Raw genomic sequence first — 18,351 nt, 5'->3', positions numbered from 1 at the left:
ACAATAGCAGTGAAAGCCAGCATAGAGTTCACAACAGGCTAGTGAACTGAGTACATAACTTGGGGGCCATGCCAGGCTTGAACTACCTGTGCTGAAGCCTATGCTTGTATTGTCTTCACTGTTGTTGTTGTTTGTGCTAGCTGGATTCAAGTGTTGTAGAGCCATACCCTGTGTATCTCCTGTCACAGAGCTTTATGTCAGAAAATATTGTTTTGTGTGTGGTATGAAATTCTTTGAAGGTTAAGTCTATTTTTTTCTACTTTCTGATGAGCGCCTTCTCTCCTCAAGAAAAAATCACTCTTAAACAATATAGGCTACTCCTATCTAACTCATTGTAATTGGTGTTGTCCTTTATGAATTAATATTTTGGATGCTTGAATCTAATTATTTTGTTTTAGATTACTATGGAAAAGATGTTTTTTCAAAGCTGTGTCTGATCAAGCATGGTGTGAGTGACTATCCAACTAGTTCTCCAAGATGCATTTTTTTCCAATTTAAGTCTAGTTAATGAATATTTACACAATAGTTATTTTTCTGATGACTGTATCAAAGCAGGATTTAAACTAATTGCGGATCTATAAGTCTTTTCTGCATTTGGGGAAACACAATATTGATTCAGTTAAACCAGTTCTAACCCCCCTGGAAGCCATAGTGCAGACAAGCCTCCCACAGCTATACGTGCTGTTACTACCATTTGAATTAGATCTGTTTTTCAGCAGGTTTAACTGAACTGCTCATAAGAAGGCATAGCCATGAGACTCTTGTCTAAGGGTATGTCTACTCTTAAAATATTACAATGGCACAGCTGTGCTACTGTAGCACTTCTCTGTAGACTGTGCCTACACCAACAGGAGGGGTTCTCCCATCAGTGTAGTTAATCCACATCCAAGAGGCAGTACCTAGGTCAACAGAAGAAGTCTTCCGTCAACCTAGTGCTCTCTAGTCCGGGTCAGGCTGACTTAACTGCACTGCTCAGGAATGTGAATTTTTCACACCCCTGAGCAACCTAGTTATGCTGAACTAATTTTCTAGCATAGACCAGGCCTACCTCTGGTTTAACTGAAATGACGGTAGAACTGATGAGAATTTTTTTTTTTGCACATTTCTCCAGAGTAGACATGGATATATCAAGTCCAGTTCTGAGTGTCACAAATGTCATTTTTCATCAACATCACCAGCAACAGTGGTTGCAAATGACCATGAATTAATTTTCAGCAACTTTTCATAGTTACTATATTATTGAAAATGCTAGTGTTTCCTATCACATAAACTCTTGTTGCTGACCTAAACTGTGTTTCATCGTAGCCTTTGACAATTGGTAAAGTATAACCTACAACAGTATAGTTTGAAAGCCTTATTTTTAAGGGTTCTGCTTGTTTTTTCTTTTTTACCTTAGGACTTTTCTACACAAACAGCTGCACCAATATAACAAAATTAGTTTCTAAATCAGTTTAGTTAAGCAGATGCAACCCCTTTGTGTGACATGCTTAGATCTTAATGCAGTTTCTTATTAAATTAAGTTAAACTAATATGAGGCCCTCTTAAACTGATTTCAGAGTGTCCACAGACAGGTGTGGCACATATTTAAATCAGTTTAGAAATTATTTAAATTAAATCAGTACAATTTCTAGCTGTAGACTGGGCCTTAGAAATATGAAGTTTCATTTTCTCTGCTTTTGGTCCTTGAAGGTGCAAAGGACTAGAATGGGGACTTTCTCACTCTTAATTTAAGTATTGGTGTTGTATCTTAAACAGAGTTCTTTCCTCCCAACTGTTTGTTCATGCAATTGAGTTTAAAAAGTATTGACAAAAACAAGCGCGCACACACACACCCCCAGTTTGAAGTAGTTTGACTAAAAATCCTGTGAGAGTTTTCAAATTATTCAGGAGGCTTTCCAAATCTTTATCAAAACCATATCAGATCTTGTAAATGTTCACAAGCACACCATGGGGGTCTAGCTTTTTTGCAATAAATACTGTATATTTATTGAATTCAGTATATTTTTGTTTTCTTGAACAAAATTGTTTAAGAACTCAAGTATGTGTGGTTAGCATGCATATTAATATACTATGGTATATGCCTAAGTTTCAAGGAGGTTTTGATGAAGATAATTAAAAAGTTTATTATGATCTATAGGAGATGCTAGCAGCAGCCAGGTCAGTCAGACCTAATCTGTATGTGATAGCTGAACTCTTCACGGGCAGTGAGCACATTGACAATGTCTTTGTCAACCGCCTGGGAATTACCAGTCTTATTAGAGGTACAATAGACACCTGAAAGCTACATAGGATTGCTATATATGGTTCAAAGTTTTTAATGTGAAACTAACATTGGTTTGTTTCTTATTCTTCTTGTATGTTTGTCCTTCGCAAATTCAAACATCATTCCTTCTTCCTTTTTCTTTTAACTCCTCCATCTGTTGTATCCTTCTATTCCTGATTCGGCTTTTTCAATTTGTTAACTTTTGTACAATTGAACTTGTTTGGTTTCTTCCTATTTTGGCTTTCCATTTTGTCTCTGCTGCATGGCATTTCCCTGCTGCCCAATCCATGCCTAGCCTTGTATCCTTTTTTTCTGTTCTGCCTTTTCCTTTTCTGTGGTTTCCTTGGCTGTGCTTTTTGCAGTACATGCTGGACACAGCTAGAAAACTGCGTGCTGATTTGTATGTAGTGGCTGAGCTGTTCACAGGAAGTGAGGAGTTGGACAATATCTTTGTGACTAGATTGGGCCTTAGCTCCTTAATAAGAGGTAGGCTTGCTATGTGTGTTGTTCCCCATCACCTCTGACACTGCATGTATGGTGTGACATTTATGAAGAAAATATCATATGTTGGACGTGCACAATTTATCATATTTCATGTATTTAACAAGTGCTCAAAGATGCATTTAGTATTATGGTTTCTTTTATATTTATCTATTTAAGTATGTTATTACATCATAAACTGAGAGTTGCATCCCAAGTGTAAGAGGTCTAAAAGGATTCATAATATTTATCTCAATCTGGAGGGGTAGGAATATTTGTGGCATAGCTTTCCCATACTTCCTTGCTGATTGTTTTTGTTCTTTTTTAAATTAGTTAATCACCTCCTCCTCTGAAGCCTGGTGGACCTTGGAAAGGGGATCCTAACTTTTTTTTCCCCCTCTTCCACCCTAGCATACGATGATAAACTACATAGTGGATGCCCTCAAATTATGGACACACTGCCTATAATTAAAGTTCAGTGTTCTATTCATATTATTCATTAATATCTTTGATTATTTAACATGCCAAATGTAAAACCATTTATTGTAATCTCTTTTTTGGATATCCTGTAGTAATTCTCCTCCTGTAAACACTCATGCAAGTTTTGTTCTGTAGAGGCAATGAGTGCATATAACAGTCATGAAGAGGGAAGATTAGTTTACCGCTTTGGAGGAGAACCAGTTGGGTCTTTTGTTCAGCCACATTTGAGACCTTTAATGCCAGCTATTGCACATGCACTGTTTATGGATGTTACACATGATAATGAATGTCCTATTCAGGTGAGCACTTAAGTTATGTTGGATTTTTTTCATGTTAAATACATGGTTTTTTGTACTGTGATTCAGTCATGCCAATTCATAAGGGTTATGTAAAATGAAATTACTATTGATTGGTGTTTTGGAAAGACATGACTGTAGTTAAAAGGTTGCATGAAATAAGTGGAATTGTACAGTAGTTTCCACTGCCTTTCAACCTTCTGTCCCTTTTGGGAGAGAAGCATAAAAGCTACTAAATATGTCCTGTTTTGACTCTTGCATGTCCAGCTATTATGAACCTAATAATGTTTGCCTGTTCACCTGTTCTCTCAAACTTATCCTGGGAAGGATGGAGTAGGTAATAGTGGGAGGATCAGAGGAAGATTGCTGGGGGATTGGGATGACATTGTTAGGAGCTCTGCTCTTTTAAGCCTCATGTGATGATTTTATTTGCTTGCTTGTTTTAAATAAAAGCCTGTAGAAGTTTAATCTGTGATTACAGTGTGATTAAGCACATCGATAAACAATGAGTTCTTCTGTAAAACTGGGTTTTCTATGCGTTGTATCTATGTGTTTGGAAGGAAATAAAATGAACCTAGTCTATGATCTTATTATTTTTATTCTTATCAATAGCACCGATCTGAGTATGATGCTCTTCCCAGCTCAATGATTGTGTCCATGGCATGCTGTGCTACAGGAAGCACCAAAGGCTATGATGAGCTAGTACCACACCAGGTCTGTCTCTCCTCTTCAAAACTTCAGTTGACTCACTTTAAAAAAAAATAAAATTAATCACTACTATAATAGTGGAACACGTATTAAAGTGTATACAATAACTTGAGTGATTTACTCATTTAAAATTTCAAGTAGATAGCTTATTAGCTATTTCACAATATCAGTGAAAAATGAATTTGTAGTGTGTGTGTAAGTAAAATATGGCATTTCCAGTTATTTTTCAGAATAGTTGATGTATGGCTAAAATTTAATTTATTTGCAGATTTCTGTAGTCTCTGAAGAGAGGTTTTATGCTAAATGGAATCCAGCAGCGACACCCTCTACTCCTGGTGAAGTTAATTTCCAAACTGGAATTATAGCAGGAAGGCTGGCCATGAACAGGCTGCACCAAGAGCTGGGAGCCAAAGGCTTCATTCAGGCAAGAAATTGAAGTAAAATGTTTCACTCATTTAAATTTATTTTCAGAATAGGAATGTGTGTTAATTTATCTATTTTGTAGGTGTATGTGGATCAAGTTGATGAAGATATAGTAGCAGTGACTAGGCATTGTCCTAACACACACCAATCTGTAGTGGCTGTGTCTCGTACTGCTTTCAGAGATCCTAAAACCTCTTCCTACAGCAAAGAAGTACCTCAAATGTGCATCCCAGGTATTCAAACCTGTTTTTGAAGAGTTGACAATATCAAGGAAATTTTAAGTTTAAAGCTGAAACTGAGTGATTGACAGACTCCATACTTTTCAGGATGAGTCTAGTTATTGAAAGTTATGTGATTAGTATGCAACATTAGGTACCTTTTTTATATGCTTTAATACCTATGCATCAAAATACTTGTAGGGACACCAACTTGAAAAGATGTGTCATCTGCCCCAATATCCCCATGGAAATGTTGTGGTTTCATTTCCTTTCTTGCTGTTTGTGAATGAGCCAAACAAACAGGGGTAACTAACTAACTAACTAGCAGAAAACCACTGGAACTGAGTATATTAAGTCTTTTTTTCTATTTTGTCCATATACAGCAATCTTAATATCTCATTTTACAGTATTCTTAAGTGTTACTAGTAGTTATAGGTAAAGAATTTTCTGATGTGTGGGTTTAAGTTGGTTGAAAGTAGTAGTTTAAAAAGAAGCATCAAAGTGAGTAAGAACTGGCACAATAAATTGTACATATGTATTTTTGCAGGTCCATAAGACTTAGTGTAGACAGCATTAGATAATTGAGCATTCTGCATTGAAGTGGATATTTGATCTGACTTGGCTGTAACATCTCTGAAGGAGCCATTGCAATTTTTCGTATTAACCTTTAGTAAGGACCCAAATCTGCAAACATTTCTTCACTTGCTTGACTTTTCTCACATGGTAGTTCCACTGAAGTCAATGGAACTGCTAAAATGCTTAAAGTTAAGCATGTGTAAGTGGTTGCAGCATTGAAGGCTTAGTTTTTAGATCATTGAATGGATAGAGCAAATAAGGTCTTGGATGTCAATGTGGTTGCTCTGTGTATTTAAAAACTGATGTCCTCTGTTTAAAATAAGATCTATTACTGCTGTTTGGGAAGTGGTGCAGAGCTTTGCCCAATTCAGAACCCCCAAATAGATAGTCACATCTAGCAAGTCATCTGTTGGGTTTAATGGTGCAGGGTCAAGCCCTTATTTGTAATTCCATGACTGATATCCCCATAACTCATTGTGAGTTAGGAAAGTTCTACCTTAGATTACACTATGGCCAATAAGTGTGTAGTGAACATGTTTAATCAATCAAGATTGAGTCACTGTATTTCTCGATCTGCTCTGTACATTAAATATATAAAATTCCCTTTCAGATCTGTCAAACGTATTTAGTAATTTAACTGTGCAATTGAAACATGCATTTACTATAACTAAACCCAAAAATCTTGTTTAATTTGTGTTTCAAGCAAGATTTAAACTTATTTTAAAACCAAGAATGCCTTTTATTTATTTTATATATATATAATATATATTCACTATCAATAGTTTTGTGTGTGTATGTATTTTATGAGTTATGATATGTGATTAACTGTTTATAGGCAAAATTGAAGAGGTAGTGCTGGAGGCTAGAACTATTGAGAGAAATGTTAGTCCTTATAAAAAAGATGAGCATTTTATCAACGGATTACCTAATTACACAGTAGAGATCAGAGAACACATCCAGGTAACTACATTCTTTTCTCTATACTAGTAGATGCAACAATTTATCAGAGAAGGAAAACTGAATTCATTATAGTTTCAACTATTTCTTCCTTTCTAAGATCCAAGAAAGTAAAATTATAAAGCAAGCTGGAACTGCCATAAAAGGTCCCAATGAATTTGTTCAAGAAATAGAATTTGAAAACTTAACACCAGGAAGTGTGATAATATTCAGGTATATGATGATGATGATGATGATCAACATACTAAATGTGTGTCAGTTGGCTGCACTAGATTAAAAACACTGGAGGGGTGGGTTTTTTTCAGTCTGTTAATTCTGTTACTTCAAAAAATAGTGGTTGGTGCTAACTTCTACAACTTGTGCATTGATATTTACAGAGTTAGTCTCGACCCAAAGGCACAAGAGGCTGTCGGTGTACTCCGTAATCACCTGATCCAATTCAGTCCTCATTTTAAAGCTGGAAGTCTTCCCGATGACCGTTCAGCACCTATATTAAAAAATCTTTTTTCTTCGTAAGTATGCCTTGTTGGAGTACATACAGTAGAGGTCAGGATTAGAGGCAGAGATCAGCCTGCAAATGCTAATGAGTGACAATTCTTTGCCAAATTCTGGGTCTGTTTTGGTTAATGTATGAACAACTGTTTAGCCATCTTACTGCTTCAGACTTTAAAAAGTCATCACCTCTTTCACATGAGTAGTTCTGTGTGTTTGCTGCTGGCAGTAGATTTTATACTAGGAAATTGTACATCCTGCAGCAAGGTGTTCAGATGACTTTGTTGTCAACATGATACGTAGATGACCAATTCCATCTAAATGGCTTTCTTTAAAAGAAACATAGCAATCCAAAAACCAGTGGATACTACATTATGCTTTTGTGGAGAAAAGATTTATCATTTTTAGTTGAATAATATTGAAATCTGTGATCATTTACTTAGTGTTTTCTGTACTTATTTGCAATGATAACTACACACTAGATCTCTTTTTAACTTTGTGGAAAGAAATAAGCTAATTTTAAATCTTGTAAAAGAATAAGGACAAAAGGGGAGGGGGAGTGTTTTTTTTTTTTTTGTTTTTTTTTAAAGGAGCCCATAGTTACTCTTAAATCCATGCTATGGTTACTAAATAAGTGGCCAGATTTTTAAAGTCAGTGATAGCTGCAAGGTGCTTGGAACCCTTGAAAATCAGGACCTGTTTTCAGGAGCCTAAACATGGAGTCTAACTGTAAGCGTCCCTTTTTAAAAATACCTTGGCCTAGACCAAAACCAGAATTCTTCATGAAATTGATGTCCATTATATAGTTAGTTATCAATGTTGGGCTTTTTCTCTTTCCCAGTATTGCATCTAAATTAACCTTGGCTGATTTGAATCAAGTACTGTATCGGTGTGATGCTGAGGAACAAGAGGATGGTGGAGGATGTTACAACATACCAAACTGGTCACCTCTTAAATATGCAGGCTTGCAAGGTAAAAAGTCATGCGTGCTTTCTTGGGTGGAGGAAAAAGAGGAGAATGAATCATCTCAATCTAGATCTAGAAGGTCAAATAGTGTTAGATTTTGTGCACTGTTTGCTTTTCAAATAGAAAAGACCAAGTTGCTTCTGCTTGGTCTATGCCAGGGTTTCTCAAACAAGGGTCGCCCCTTGTATAGGGAAAGCCCCTGGCGGGCTGGGCCGGTATGTTTACCTGCCCCGTCCACAGGGCCGTCCGATTGCGGCTCCCACTGGCCGCAGATCGCGGCTCCGGGCAAGTGGGAGCTGCTGGAAGCGACGCAGGCCGAGGGACTTACTGGCTGCCGCTTCAGCAGCCCCCATTGGCCCGGAGCAGCAATCCACAGCCAGTTGGAGCCGTGATCGGCCAGCCCTGCAGACGGGGCAGGTAAACACAGCGGCCCGGCCCACCAGGGGCTTTCCCTACACAAGCGGTGACCCCTGTTTTGAGAAACCCTGGTATATGCAGTATGTACTTGAAAGAGAGTAACAAGCAAATGGAGGCAAGATACTGAATCAAGAAACATCTTTTAATATTGGGGTAGAGGATGAGTTTAAATATTTAATATACAGTCAAACTGTGGTACTCTGACCTTTGGGAATACTTTAAAACCTGTTTAAATACGCCTCCAGTCAGAAATGACCCTATCTAAAATCCACAAATATTACCTATTACGTGAAGTGTTGGTAATAGCTGTTGTTTTAACATCTGAATGCCATTGTGTGACGTATTTTTATAATGATCTGAGTTAGATTTTCAGCCATAAAGAAGCATGGGCTCTGTGATTACACAGTATTTTGTCTCAAACTTACTGTAGGTCCACTGAGCCATAGCTCTTTCTCATTGTACAATCAGGCTAGAGCTGCAAGTCACTACAGCACAGCTGAAGGAGCCCATCAATCTATTTCCTGTCTCAGAATGTTCTGTTTCTGCTAATGGGCCTTGGAGCTTTAATCCATAACTAAAACTCCAGTTCTTAGTAAAGAAACTGGATTTATGGCTTATTGCAACAATCTGTAACCCACTAACTCCCCTCTTTTTTTGCACTGTGACTGCAGGGGTGTTATCTAGCCACTTCACCTTAAATGGTCCTTTAGAACAGTGGTGCACAAATGTTTCCAGAAGTGCCCCCACCCATCATTAATGGAATCTGTTTGCGCGCCCCACCACCGTTAACGCAATCTGTCTGTGCTCTCCCTCCATTACTGCACAGCCAAGGCTTCCTCAGCAGTGGGCCACTTGAATCTTACAGCCAGGCTGCACCAGTAGGACAGGGCCAATACCTGCCCCTTCTCCCCCTTAGGTTTTCAGGGGAGGGGAAGGTGCATGTGTCTGTCTCTGGGAACAGAGCCAGTGTTGGGTGTGAAGGCTGCCAGGAGTGTTAATCAGCACAGCACACTGACCCGCATGCTGGATAGCCCCCTGAGCTAAGTTGGTGTGGTAGTGACCCTCCCTCCCTGTCCCCCCTGGGGGGGCTGGGCCCTGCCCTGCATGAGCTGTCTGGCATCGCTGCTCACCCCCTCCACCTGAATGTTCCTCTGTGCCCCCCACCAGGGGTGCGCGCCCCACAGTTTGCACTATGGTGCCTTAGAAAATGTGTTAACTACTTATGCTAAACAATCTGCTCCACCTTCTATTTAGCTGCGATATTCAGCGTACCTTTCTCAGACCTGGAGAAAAGCTCTGTGTAGCTCAAAAGCTTCTCTCTTTCACCAACAGAATTTGGTCCAATAAAAGATATCACCTCACCCACTCTGTCTCTGCTAAGCAGTGCACAGCAGCTTTACAAATCTAGTTCTTCAAAATACTTAAGCATAGACTTGAATATTCTTGAACTCTAGTGGGACTTCAGCACATGCCTAAAGTTAGTTAAGCATATGCTTAAGTGCTTTGCTGAATTGGGCCCTAAAGCTCCATCTAGCCTTTAGAAGAACATATAAAGAAAAATGACATCAGGTTAAAAAAATGTATTGCTGGTCCAGCTCTGGTTCATAATTTTTCAGACCTGCAATGTTGGATTTACTCCTTGAAACTGGAATTCCAGGTTGTGGTGATCATGTGGCCGGTAATACGGTGTACTGTTTGTTTTGATTTTCAGGATTAATGTCAGTCATGGCAGACATTAGACCAAAGAATGATTTGGGTCATCCTTTTTGTGGTAATTTGAGATCTGGGGATTGGATGATTGACTACGTCAGTGACCGTCTAATTTCACGTGCAGGAGCCTGTGCAGAAGTAAGTAAATTTATAAAGTGATAATTTTCCTTTCACTTATTGATAGGTAACTGTTACCATATAGATCGGAGTGACCAAACTTACTGAGACGCATATGACATGTGCTGAAGCCCTGAGAGCCCCCTCACCACTGGGCAAAAGGCCCTACCCCACCACCCTGCTGCAAGGCAGAGGTCCCAAGCTCTCCCCCCACCCCAGTCTGGTTGGGGGAGTGTTTCTGCGAGCTGCACTTTAACAGTAAAAGAGCCATGTGCAGTTTGCGAGCCAGGGTTTGGCCAATTCTGATACCAATCATACTTATCTAAAAACTACTCCTGGTGCAGGCATCTTCATTTAGGTAGCCATTTAGACTACAGAGGAGATGGAACGCTGATATGTCTCTCCCATTCGAGTTAAAGGAAATCTTCGAAGAGGGAGTGGAAAATGTTTGTTCCTTTTTATTGTTGTATAAAGAAGGCCTGAAAGTTTCCCCCACACCTCTTCTGCCTCAAAATAAATTTAAACATAAGCTTAAAGGCAAGTACCTGCAGGGTCAGGGCCTAAATATATAAATATCTCACACAAACAAGCAATGTTAAAAGAACACTACAGAGTCAGTCACTCAACGGATAAGAAATGTCAGAATGAAGGTTACACAGGGGACCTGCTTTGGGGATGAATCAGTGAATGAATTTGTGAAGTGAAAGGAGGTTGCCGTCTGTAGGATCCCTACTTCATTTGTTGGAGAAATTGAAAGTATTGTAGTGAATGAGGCAGGGGATTGCAGTAAGAAAAGGGATGGTTAGGAAAGTTAAATATTGTCCAGAGGAATTGGAGTCTATCTCTGTCTCTGCCACAGAGTTGCTATGTGGTGCTAGTCAAGCCACTTAAACCAAACAAGTGGTCACAATTGTGTGCCTCATTTTCTGGTTTCCAGACTTCAGACCCTAGGGTCTGATTTGGACCCCTGTGCTTTGAATATATAAAGTGTTTATAATGCTAGGTACTCTGAAAAAATCAGATCCTAGGTGTCTCCCATTGGATGCCCAAAATTAGTGGATATCATTTTTTACCTTAATCTTTTACTCAGTTCATAATACTATCCCACTCATTTCACACGAGTGTTGTGAAAATAATTTTGTGATGTACTCAGATACCATATTGATGAGCATCATTAAAAGGTCAAGTGGAAATTAATAAATCTGTTTTCAGAAGAAGGTTGAATAGTGGGCAGTAAATAAGGCATAGGGCAACTCACTCAACAATGAGGAGAAAATGAAATTGAATAGCTGCTCATTAACTGACCACTATCCATCCTATGCACCGAATGAGTTAGTGGTCCCATTGAACATAAGAATGGCCATACTGGTCAAACCAAAGGTCCATCCAGCCCAGTATCCTGTCTACCGACAGTGGCCAATGCCAGGTGCCCTAGAGGGAGTGAACCTAACAGGTAATGATCACATGATCTCTCTCCTGCTATCCATCTCCACCCTCTGACAAACACAGGCTAGGGACACCATTCCTTACCCATCCTGGCTAATAGCCATTAAGGAATGAACCTCCCATGAATTTATCTAGTTCTTTTAAATCCTGTTTTATAGTCCCTAGCCTTCACTTTACTTCATTTAAAAAGTAGTACATGATCATATAATTGAAGACTATCATCATACATGCATACAACCCTAATTCTGGCATAACTTTTGAGTTCTTGATTTTTGTAACCTTAATGTTGTTTTAACATAGGGTTTGTTATGCCTAATAGCCAAAGTTTTATAAAAGCCAACTGAAAAAACAAATTCCATTATGTGCATCATATTGATACCAATGTGTTTTTTATCTACAAGGCTGGAACCTTTTAGATCTACTTCACAGACCTCTGCCAGTTGAGCTCATGGAGTAACTAATAGCAGTAGTAGGTTGTCATCCTCTGTATTGACCAGCATTAGATGGGGAGGGAGGTGAGAGAGAGACTCTGCCAATGGGTTTCACAGATACTTGCTGACTGCAGAGGAATGATGAGCCCCAGGAATCTTGGGTTCCAGTCCAGGCTCTTAAAAAAAAAAAAGAGCATGCTTTTGTGGTGAAAGCCCCTTCTGCACCATTACAAGATTGACTCCCTCCCTCCGCCCCATCTGACCCATCCCCTCCAATCTTTCCCCGTCCCAGTCCTAGTCTCTTTGCCTACCCAATCCTAGTCTCCAGTCCTCAGGGTTCTTATCCCAATCTATTTTCCCCACATTCCCGGCCCTTTATCCAATCTGTGTCTCCTCTGCCCCCACACACTGACTCCCAATTCCAGGCGTCTCACCCAATTAGGCACAGTCTCTTTGCTCAGTCAGTCCAGTTCTCTCCTCAGACCCCAGCTCCTTTGTCAGATTCGTCTCCCCATTACTCTGACCTTGATCATTCCCACAAGCTCATTCACCAGTCTGTGTCCTCTCCCCAACCCCATTTCCCCGACTGGCTCTCGTTGGTGTCCTTGCCCAATCAGCCATCCTTCCCTCCCCCGCCCACCTCAGGTCACAGTTTCTCTCCTCCCTCCCAGTCTTCAGTCCCAGTTCTACCAGGCTCCTTGTCCCAATCACTCCCTTTGGCTCTTTCCCCGAGTTCGTTTCTTGTCCCCATCTGCTTCTTCCTCTGCCATGCTGCCTGGGCACCAGCAGGGGGATTATAAAAGTGAAGGACTGGAAGGGACCTCAATAGGTCATCTAGTCCAGTCCCCTGCACTCAAGGCAGGACTGTGTAATAACTAGACAATTCCTGACTGTTGTTTGTCTGACTTGTTCTTAAAAACCTCAAATGATGGAGATTCCACAACCTCCCTCGGCAATTTTGTGCTTAACTACATGGACATTTAGGAAGTTTTTTCTATTGTCCAACCTAAACCTCCCTTGCTGCAATTTAAATCTGTTGCTTCTTGTCCTACTCTCAGAGATTAATGAACAATTTTTCACTCTTTTCCTTGTAAAACCTTTTATGTACTTGAAACCTCTTATATTCCCCCCCTCAGTCTTCTCTTCTCTAGACTAAACCCAACTTTTTCAGTCTTTCCTCATAGGTCATATTTTCTAGACCTTTACTCATTTTTGTTGCTCTCCTCTGGACTTTCTGCAATTTGTCCACATCTTTCCTGAAATGTGATGCCCAGAACTGGACACGCTATTCCAGCTGAGGCCTTATCAGCATGAAGTAGAGTGGAAGAATTACTTTTCATGTCTGGCTGACAACACTCCTGCTAATACATCCCAGAACGATGATCGCTTTTTTGCAACAGTAATTCTGTTGACTCATATTTAGCTTCTGATCCACTATGACCTCCAGATCCCTTTCCACAGTACTCATGACTCCCTAGGAAATTCCCATTGTGTATGTGTGCAGTGGGTTGTTCCTTCCCAAGTGGAGTACTTTGCATTAGTCCTATTGAATTTCATCCTGTTTACTTCAAACCATTTCTTCAGTTTGTCCAGATCATTTTGATTTTTAATCCTATCTTCCAAAGCGCTTGCAACTCCTCCCACCTTGGTATCATCCGCAAACTTTATAGGTGTACTCTCTGACATTATCTAAATCGTTGATGAAGATATTGAACAGAACCATAACCAGGAACAATCCCTGCAGGACCCCACTCAATAATGCCTGTCCAGTTTGACTGTGAAACACTGATGATTACTCTCTGGAAATGGTTTTCCACCCAGTTATGTGCCCACCTTATAGTAGCTCCATCTAGATGATATTTTCCTAGTTTCTTTATGAGCAGATCATGCAGGTCAATATAAAAAAACCTTACTAAAGTCAAGATATACCACATCTATCGCTTCCCCCCCCATCCATATGGCTTGTTACTCTATCAAAGAAAGTCATTGCGTTGGTATGACATGATTTGTTCTTGACAAATCCATGTTAACTTACTTATCACCTTATTATCTTATAGGTGTTTGCAAATTGGTTGATTATTTGCTTCATAATCTTTCTGGATAAACTGATTGCATTGAGAGCACTGGAGAGAGAAACTCCCTTCTCTTGGTTCTAGTGCCCTGACCTGAACCAGAGCAGCAATTACAAGGAAAGTGAACCTCTCTACACCTGCTGTGGAACATTCTCAGTCACTCCTGTGGGCTGGTGAATGCGCAGTTTGGTCAGCACTAGGACCTGTGAGGGGCCTGAGCATGCTTCATTGTGGATGCACTGCTAAATTCTTAGTCTCTAGTGCGCATGGGCAAACTGAGATTTTTTTTTTCAAAGGTTTATAACTTGGCCAAATTTGGGCAGTTTTTCACAGGAACAGCAAAGGGCACATCCCTGACAGAAAGGCCACTCCCTGCCAAATTTCAAGTCTTTGCTCCAAAGCACAGTCTCTAAAGCGTCTCAAATAAAAGGTGACCAGAATTTTTTTAAACATTACAAAGCAACAGATTTTTCCTAGCCTCATTCTCTGAAATGGCTGAACCATTTTGGCTGAAACTTACAAAAAAAAATTTTATTCTGAGGAAGACGTGTGGCACGAAAAACTTCTGTGTGAATGGTTAAAGTGTGGCAAAAATACAAGCAACTGAAAGCATAATTTATAATGGGAAGTTTCTGCCAACTGGAATAGGTGGTGCTACCAGTCCTGTCTATAATACAAAAAACATAATAGGGGCCTACAAAGTGTAGGCAAACTGTAACAGGAATTCTACCTGTTTTCCAGTGCAAAACATGATTGTCATAGTATTAATTCCCTGAAAGTAGCCTTTTCTGCATTCAGGAGTTGTTAACTTAAAAAATATTATTCCAATAGGTCGGTAAATGGTTGAAGGCCATGTTCGTCTACCTAAAGCAGATTCCACGTTACCTTATCCCATGTTACTTTGATGCCATATTAGTGGGTGCATACACAACTCTTCTAGATCTGGCATGGAGTCAGATGTCTAGGTATGTCTAATAGTGTTGAAAGAAATGTATGTGTATGTTTACATTGTGTTGTATTATCATTTGTGCATCAGGATAGTCGTTTAAACACTTTACATATGCTTACTTAAAAAGCACTAAAAGTTTTCTGGCCAAAATTTTGTCTTCCTTGAAACTGCAATAATCTGATTAGAATCCAAAAAAGGTGCTCTCCTTATTGATCTTTCAATCCATTGCAAATGTTAAATGTACAAATGCAGTGTCTTCTGTTAGGTCTATCTCAGCTGCCTAACACAATTCCTAAACTATATGGCTGCCTGCATAATAGTACTGATGTACAAGAAGATACACTGGTGTAAGGCAAAAATAAATATTCATGTTGGCCAATGGAAAAGCATAAAGCTGATAGAAGGTGCATATAGTTTTCACCAAGGGAAAATTATGAACATTAGACTAGAAGTTCAGTAATTTATTGTTGCTCCAGGACTTGGATTTGCAGCTAATGCTGGCAGTGCAATAATAGGGAACGAGACATTAAACAAGTGTCCGTCTTCCAGTCTTCAAAGGCTGCCTTTTCTTCTTTTTTTTTGTAATTGTCCCTTTTGTTTTTGTTTTGTTTTGTTTCTATTCTTTTCTGGTTTTAAACATGGCTAATATTAATTTACTGTAAAAACAGATATCAAAACTGTTCCAAGATGGACAGAGTATCTGATATTGGTGTTTTTTTGTTTTTGTTTTTTTGAGTGGGGCGGGGGTTGTTGTACTAGTCAATCATGTAGACTCAGGCACAAATTAATAAAAATCATTTAAATGTATCATCTTTTTAAATATAGTAATTTTTAAATACCGGTACTTTTGTGTAGAGTTGAGATTTTTCTTTGCTTTAAGATCAACTAGGTAATAAAATACCAGAATGTTTTATTGTCTCCTTTCAATATAAATCATTTTTTTAAAAATTAACATAAAAGTAAAGGCCAAGATTTGGAACAACAAATGAGTACCTGAAATTAGGGGCTCAGATTTATCTTTAGGCACCTAAATAAATGGCCTGATTTTCAAGTGCTGTGAACTCAGCAGCTCCCATTGGCATTAATAATTTATTACTTAATTTTAGGAATTCACTTTTGAAAATATTACAGTATTTTGCAGCTGGAGCACCCTTATGAAGTGGGTTTTTAAACTATGGCAAGTGGGGAAATGGGTGAACTTTAAACAGTGACATTGCTGAATTTGAAAAGAGATTTTTTTTTCTCAATTCAACTACTTTGATTACAGCTTTGTTCAGAATGGATCAACATTTGTTAAACACCTTTCTTTGGGTTCAGTCCAGATGTGTGGGATAGGAAAATATCCTTCTCTGCCAAATCTGTCTCCTACTTTACATGATGTCCCCTATAGGATGAATGAAATCACAAAAGAGAGAGAACAGTGCTGTGTTTCCTTAGCAGCTGGTAAGTAAAGGCTGATTCCATGATTGTTGAAGCAGGTTGTCTTACAAAACAGTGCAACTGCCTAGCAATGTGTAGATAGCAAGATCAATGTGCCCAGACCGTGATGTCTAGAGACCAAATACAAAATAAAAAATACTGTTTCTTTGTCAGTAGCTGTTTACTTTCCATTGTCTTAATCTGCTCAGTTTAATGTGAAGGTTTTTTTTATTCTTGGGTTTGTTTTGTTTGTCTCTCAGAGAATCATAACCAGGCAATGTTTCTGCTATTGCTGTTGAAGGAAGGCTTGTGAAGAATTTCACTTTTGCTATATCTTGAACTATAAGCAACTTGAGCTACTCTGTCATATTCTGAGACCTTTTGAGCTCCAGAATTATGTTCTTTCCCTGTAACTCTTCAGCAGTTGAAATACGTTATGGAGCACTTCCCATAAGACTTCTGGTTTATCACTTTAACGATGTTTTTATTTTCCTCAACTGTCACTTCTTGAACTTTTTTTAACCCCTGTTGAACTAAAAACATTCTTGCTAACAGTATAATCTTTATTCGCTTTTGTTGTTAAAAAATTGCCGCACTTGATCTGGACTTCAAGTGGTCACTAATTCCGCCAAATATCTAGAGCACTGACTTTCCCCAGCTGAACATGAAATAGAAATGGAAATTCTTGGTAAAATAGCTCCATAAATTGTCATGCAGAAATTGCAGGTCGGGAGGGGGGAGGGGGGAATTAGAAGTTGAGCATGGCAGAATCTAGCATTCAGCTCCAGAAAACTCATTCAACAAGACAGTAACCCTGGTTTTAGGAGGAGATAGTAATTATGTGGCTTCCAAACTAATTAGGTTAGTTATCTTCCTAGAAAGTAATTGAGAGAGAGGACCTGGGTTGAATGGCAGAGGCAGATTGTTTAGTGCAATTTCTACTAAATAGAGATTAACTGTTCCTGATTTCGGATCACTCTTTGCTGCAGTAATAAGCAGTCTTAAAAAATATACGTGTTCAGAAGAATAAAGCATAGATTAGTATGTGCGATTTCTGAATGAACTTAATTTACATATTTCCAGATATATTTGTCTGTCTAGTATATTTTAGAATGTCTAAATATAAAGACAGTTATTCTGGGAAATATTTTTGCCTTTGTTTCTTTCAATAAAAGTTTCATCTCTGTTATAAAAGTTTTTTGGATTTTCTTTTTTACATCTCTCTATGGGTTTTTCTTCCTTCTAGAAGGACAAGTAAGGAAAGATTTTTTTTTTCCTAATTAAGTTAAAACAAAAGTATGACCCTTATACTTTTAAGACTCAAAATGCGTTGTTTCTAGCAAAGATATATTCAGAACTTTGTATCCTGCTTCATGCTGACCTTAATTCTATAGCAAGCTCCCATGACTTCTGTGGCAAATGATCCCTGATTTGTTTTTGGTGAACGGAAAATTCTATGTCAACATAATTCTACCCAACTGTTCTTCCATTTGCTTTTGAAATGGGGGGCCCCTAAGTGCCTGCAGCAAAGGGAACACTCTCCCTACCTCCAGCATTCGGTAGGGCAGTTGTAAAAAGCATGGGACTCTGCATGTAATGAAACTATACCTAGCATATATTTTTGTAATGTTCTGCAGGTGAATTTTCTTTAAAGAATTTTTGATCCCAAGTGGTTTACACATACATTTAAAGTGCATTATTTAGAAAGTGACCACATGCTGTACAGTGTGTATTGTATGTCATAAATAAGGCTACCTTTTAGTCACTGGTATTTTTAGTAAAAGTCATGAACAGGTCATGTGCAGTAAACAAAAATTCACAGCCTGTGACCTGTCCCTGACTTTTATTATATACCCCTAACTAAAACTTGGGTGGAAGCCCATGGGTGCTCTAGGGGTCTAATGACTTAGTTTATCATGTTTACTCTTTAG

General features: G+C 38.9%; 1 protein-coding gene across 9 annotated transcripts in view; it reads left to right on the top strand.

The window, feature by feature from the left end:
• Positions 1-18,351, top strand: part of AGL (amylo-alpha-1, 6-glucosidase, 4-alpha-glucanotransferase) — a 74,821-nt gene that overhangs the window by 34,200 nt on the left and 22,270 nt on the right. For 8 of the 9 annotated variants that reach the window (XM_039483893.1, XM_039483895.1, XM_039483890.1 and 5 more), the window contains 12 exons: positions 2,626-2,749; positions 3,359-3,522; positions 4,132-4,233; positions 4,496-4,651; positions 4,733-4,883; positions 6,280-6,404; positions 6,502-6,614; positions 6,779-6,913; positions 7,735-7,865; positions 9,988-10,124; positions 14,884-15,017; positions 16,269-16,444. In XM_039483893.1, the coding sequence (XP_039339827.1) occupies positions 2,626-2,749; positions 3,359-3,522; positions 4,132-4,233; positions 4,496-4,651; positions 4,733-4,883; positions 6,280-6,404; positions 6,502-6,614; positions 6,779-6,913; positions 7,735-7,865; positions 9,988-10,124; positions 14,884-15,017; positions 16,269-16,444 (1,648 nt within the window). Of the gene's footprint in view, positions 1-2,137; positions 2,262-2,625; positions 2,750-3,358; positions 3,523-4,131; positions 4,234-4,495; positions 4,652-4,732; positions 4,884-6,279; positions 6,405-6,501; positions 6,615-6,778; positions 6,914-7,734; positions 7,866-9,987; positions 10,125-14,883; positions 15,018-16,268; positions 16,445-18,351 lie in introns of all 9 variants that reach the window. The other variant, XM_039483896.1, reaches the window with a different exon arrangement.

This window comes from Mauremys reevesii, linkage group 8 (genome assembly GCF_016161935.1).
Source record: "Mauremys reevesii isolate NIE-2019 linkage group 8, ASM1616193v1, whole genome shotgun sequence".
Lineage (NCBI taxonomy): Eukaryota > Metazoa > Chordata > Testudines > Geoemydidae > Mauremys > Mauremys reevesii.
The sequence above is the reverse complement of the archived record's forward strand: the minus strand, read 5'-3'. Positions and strand labels throughout refer to the sequence as shown.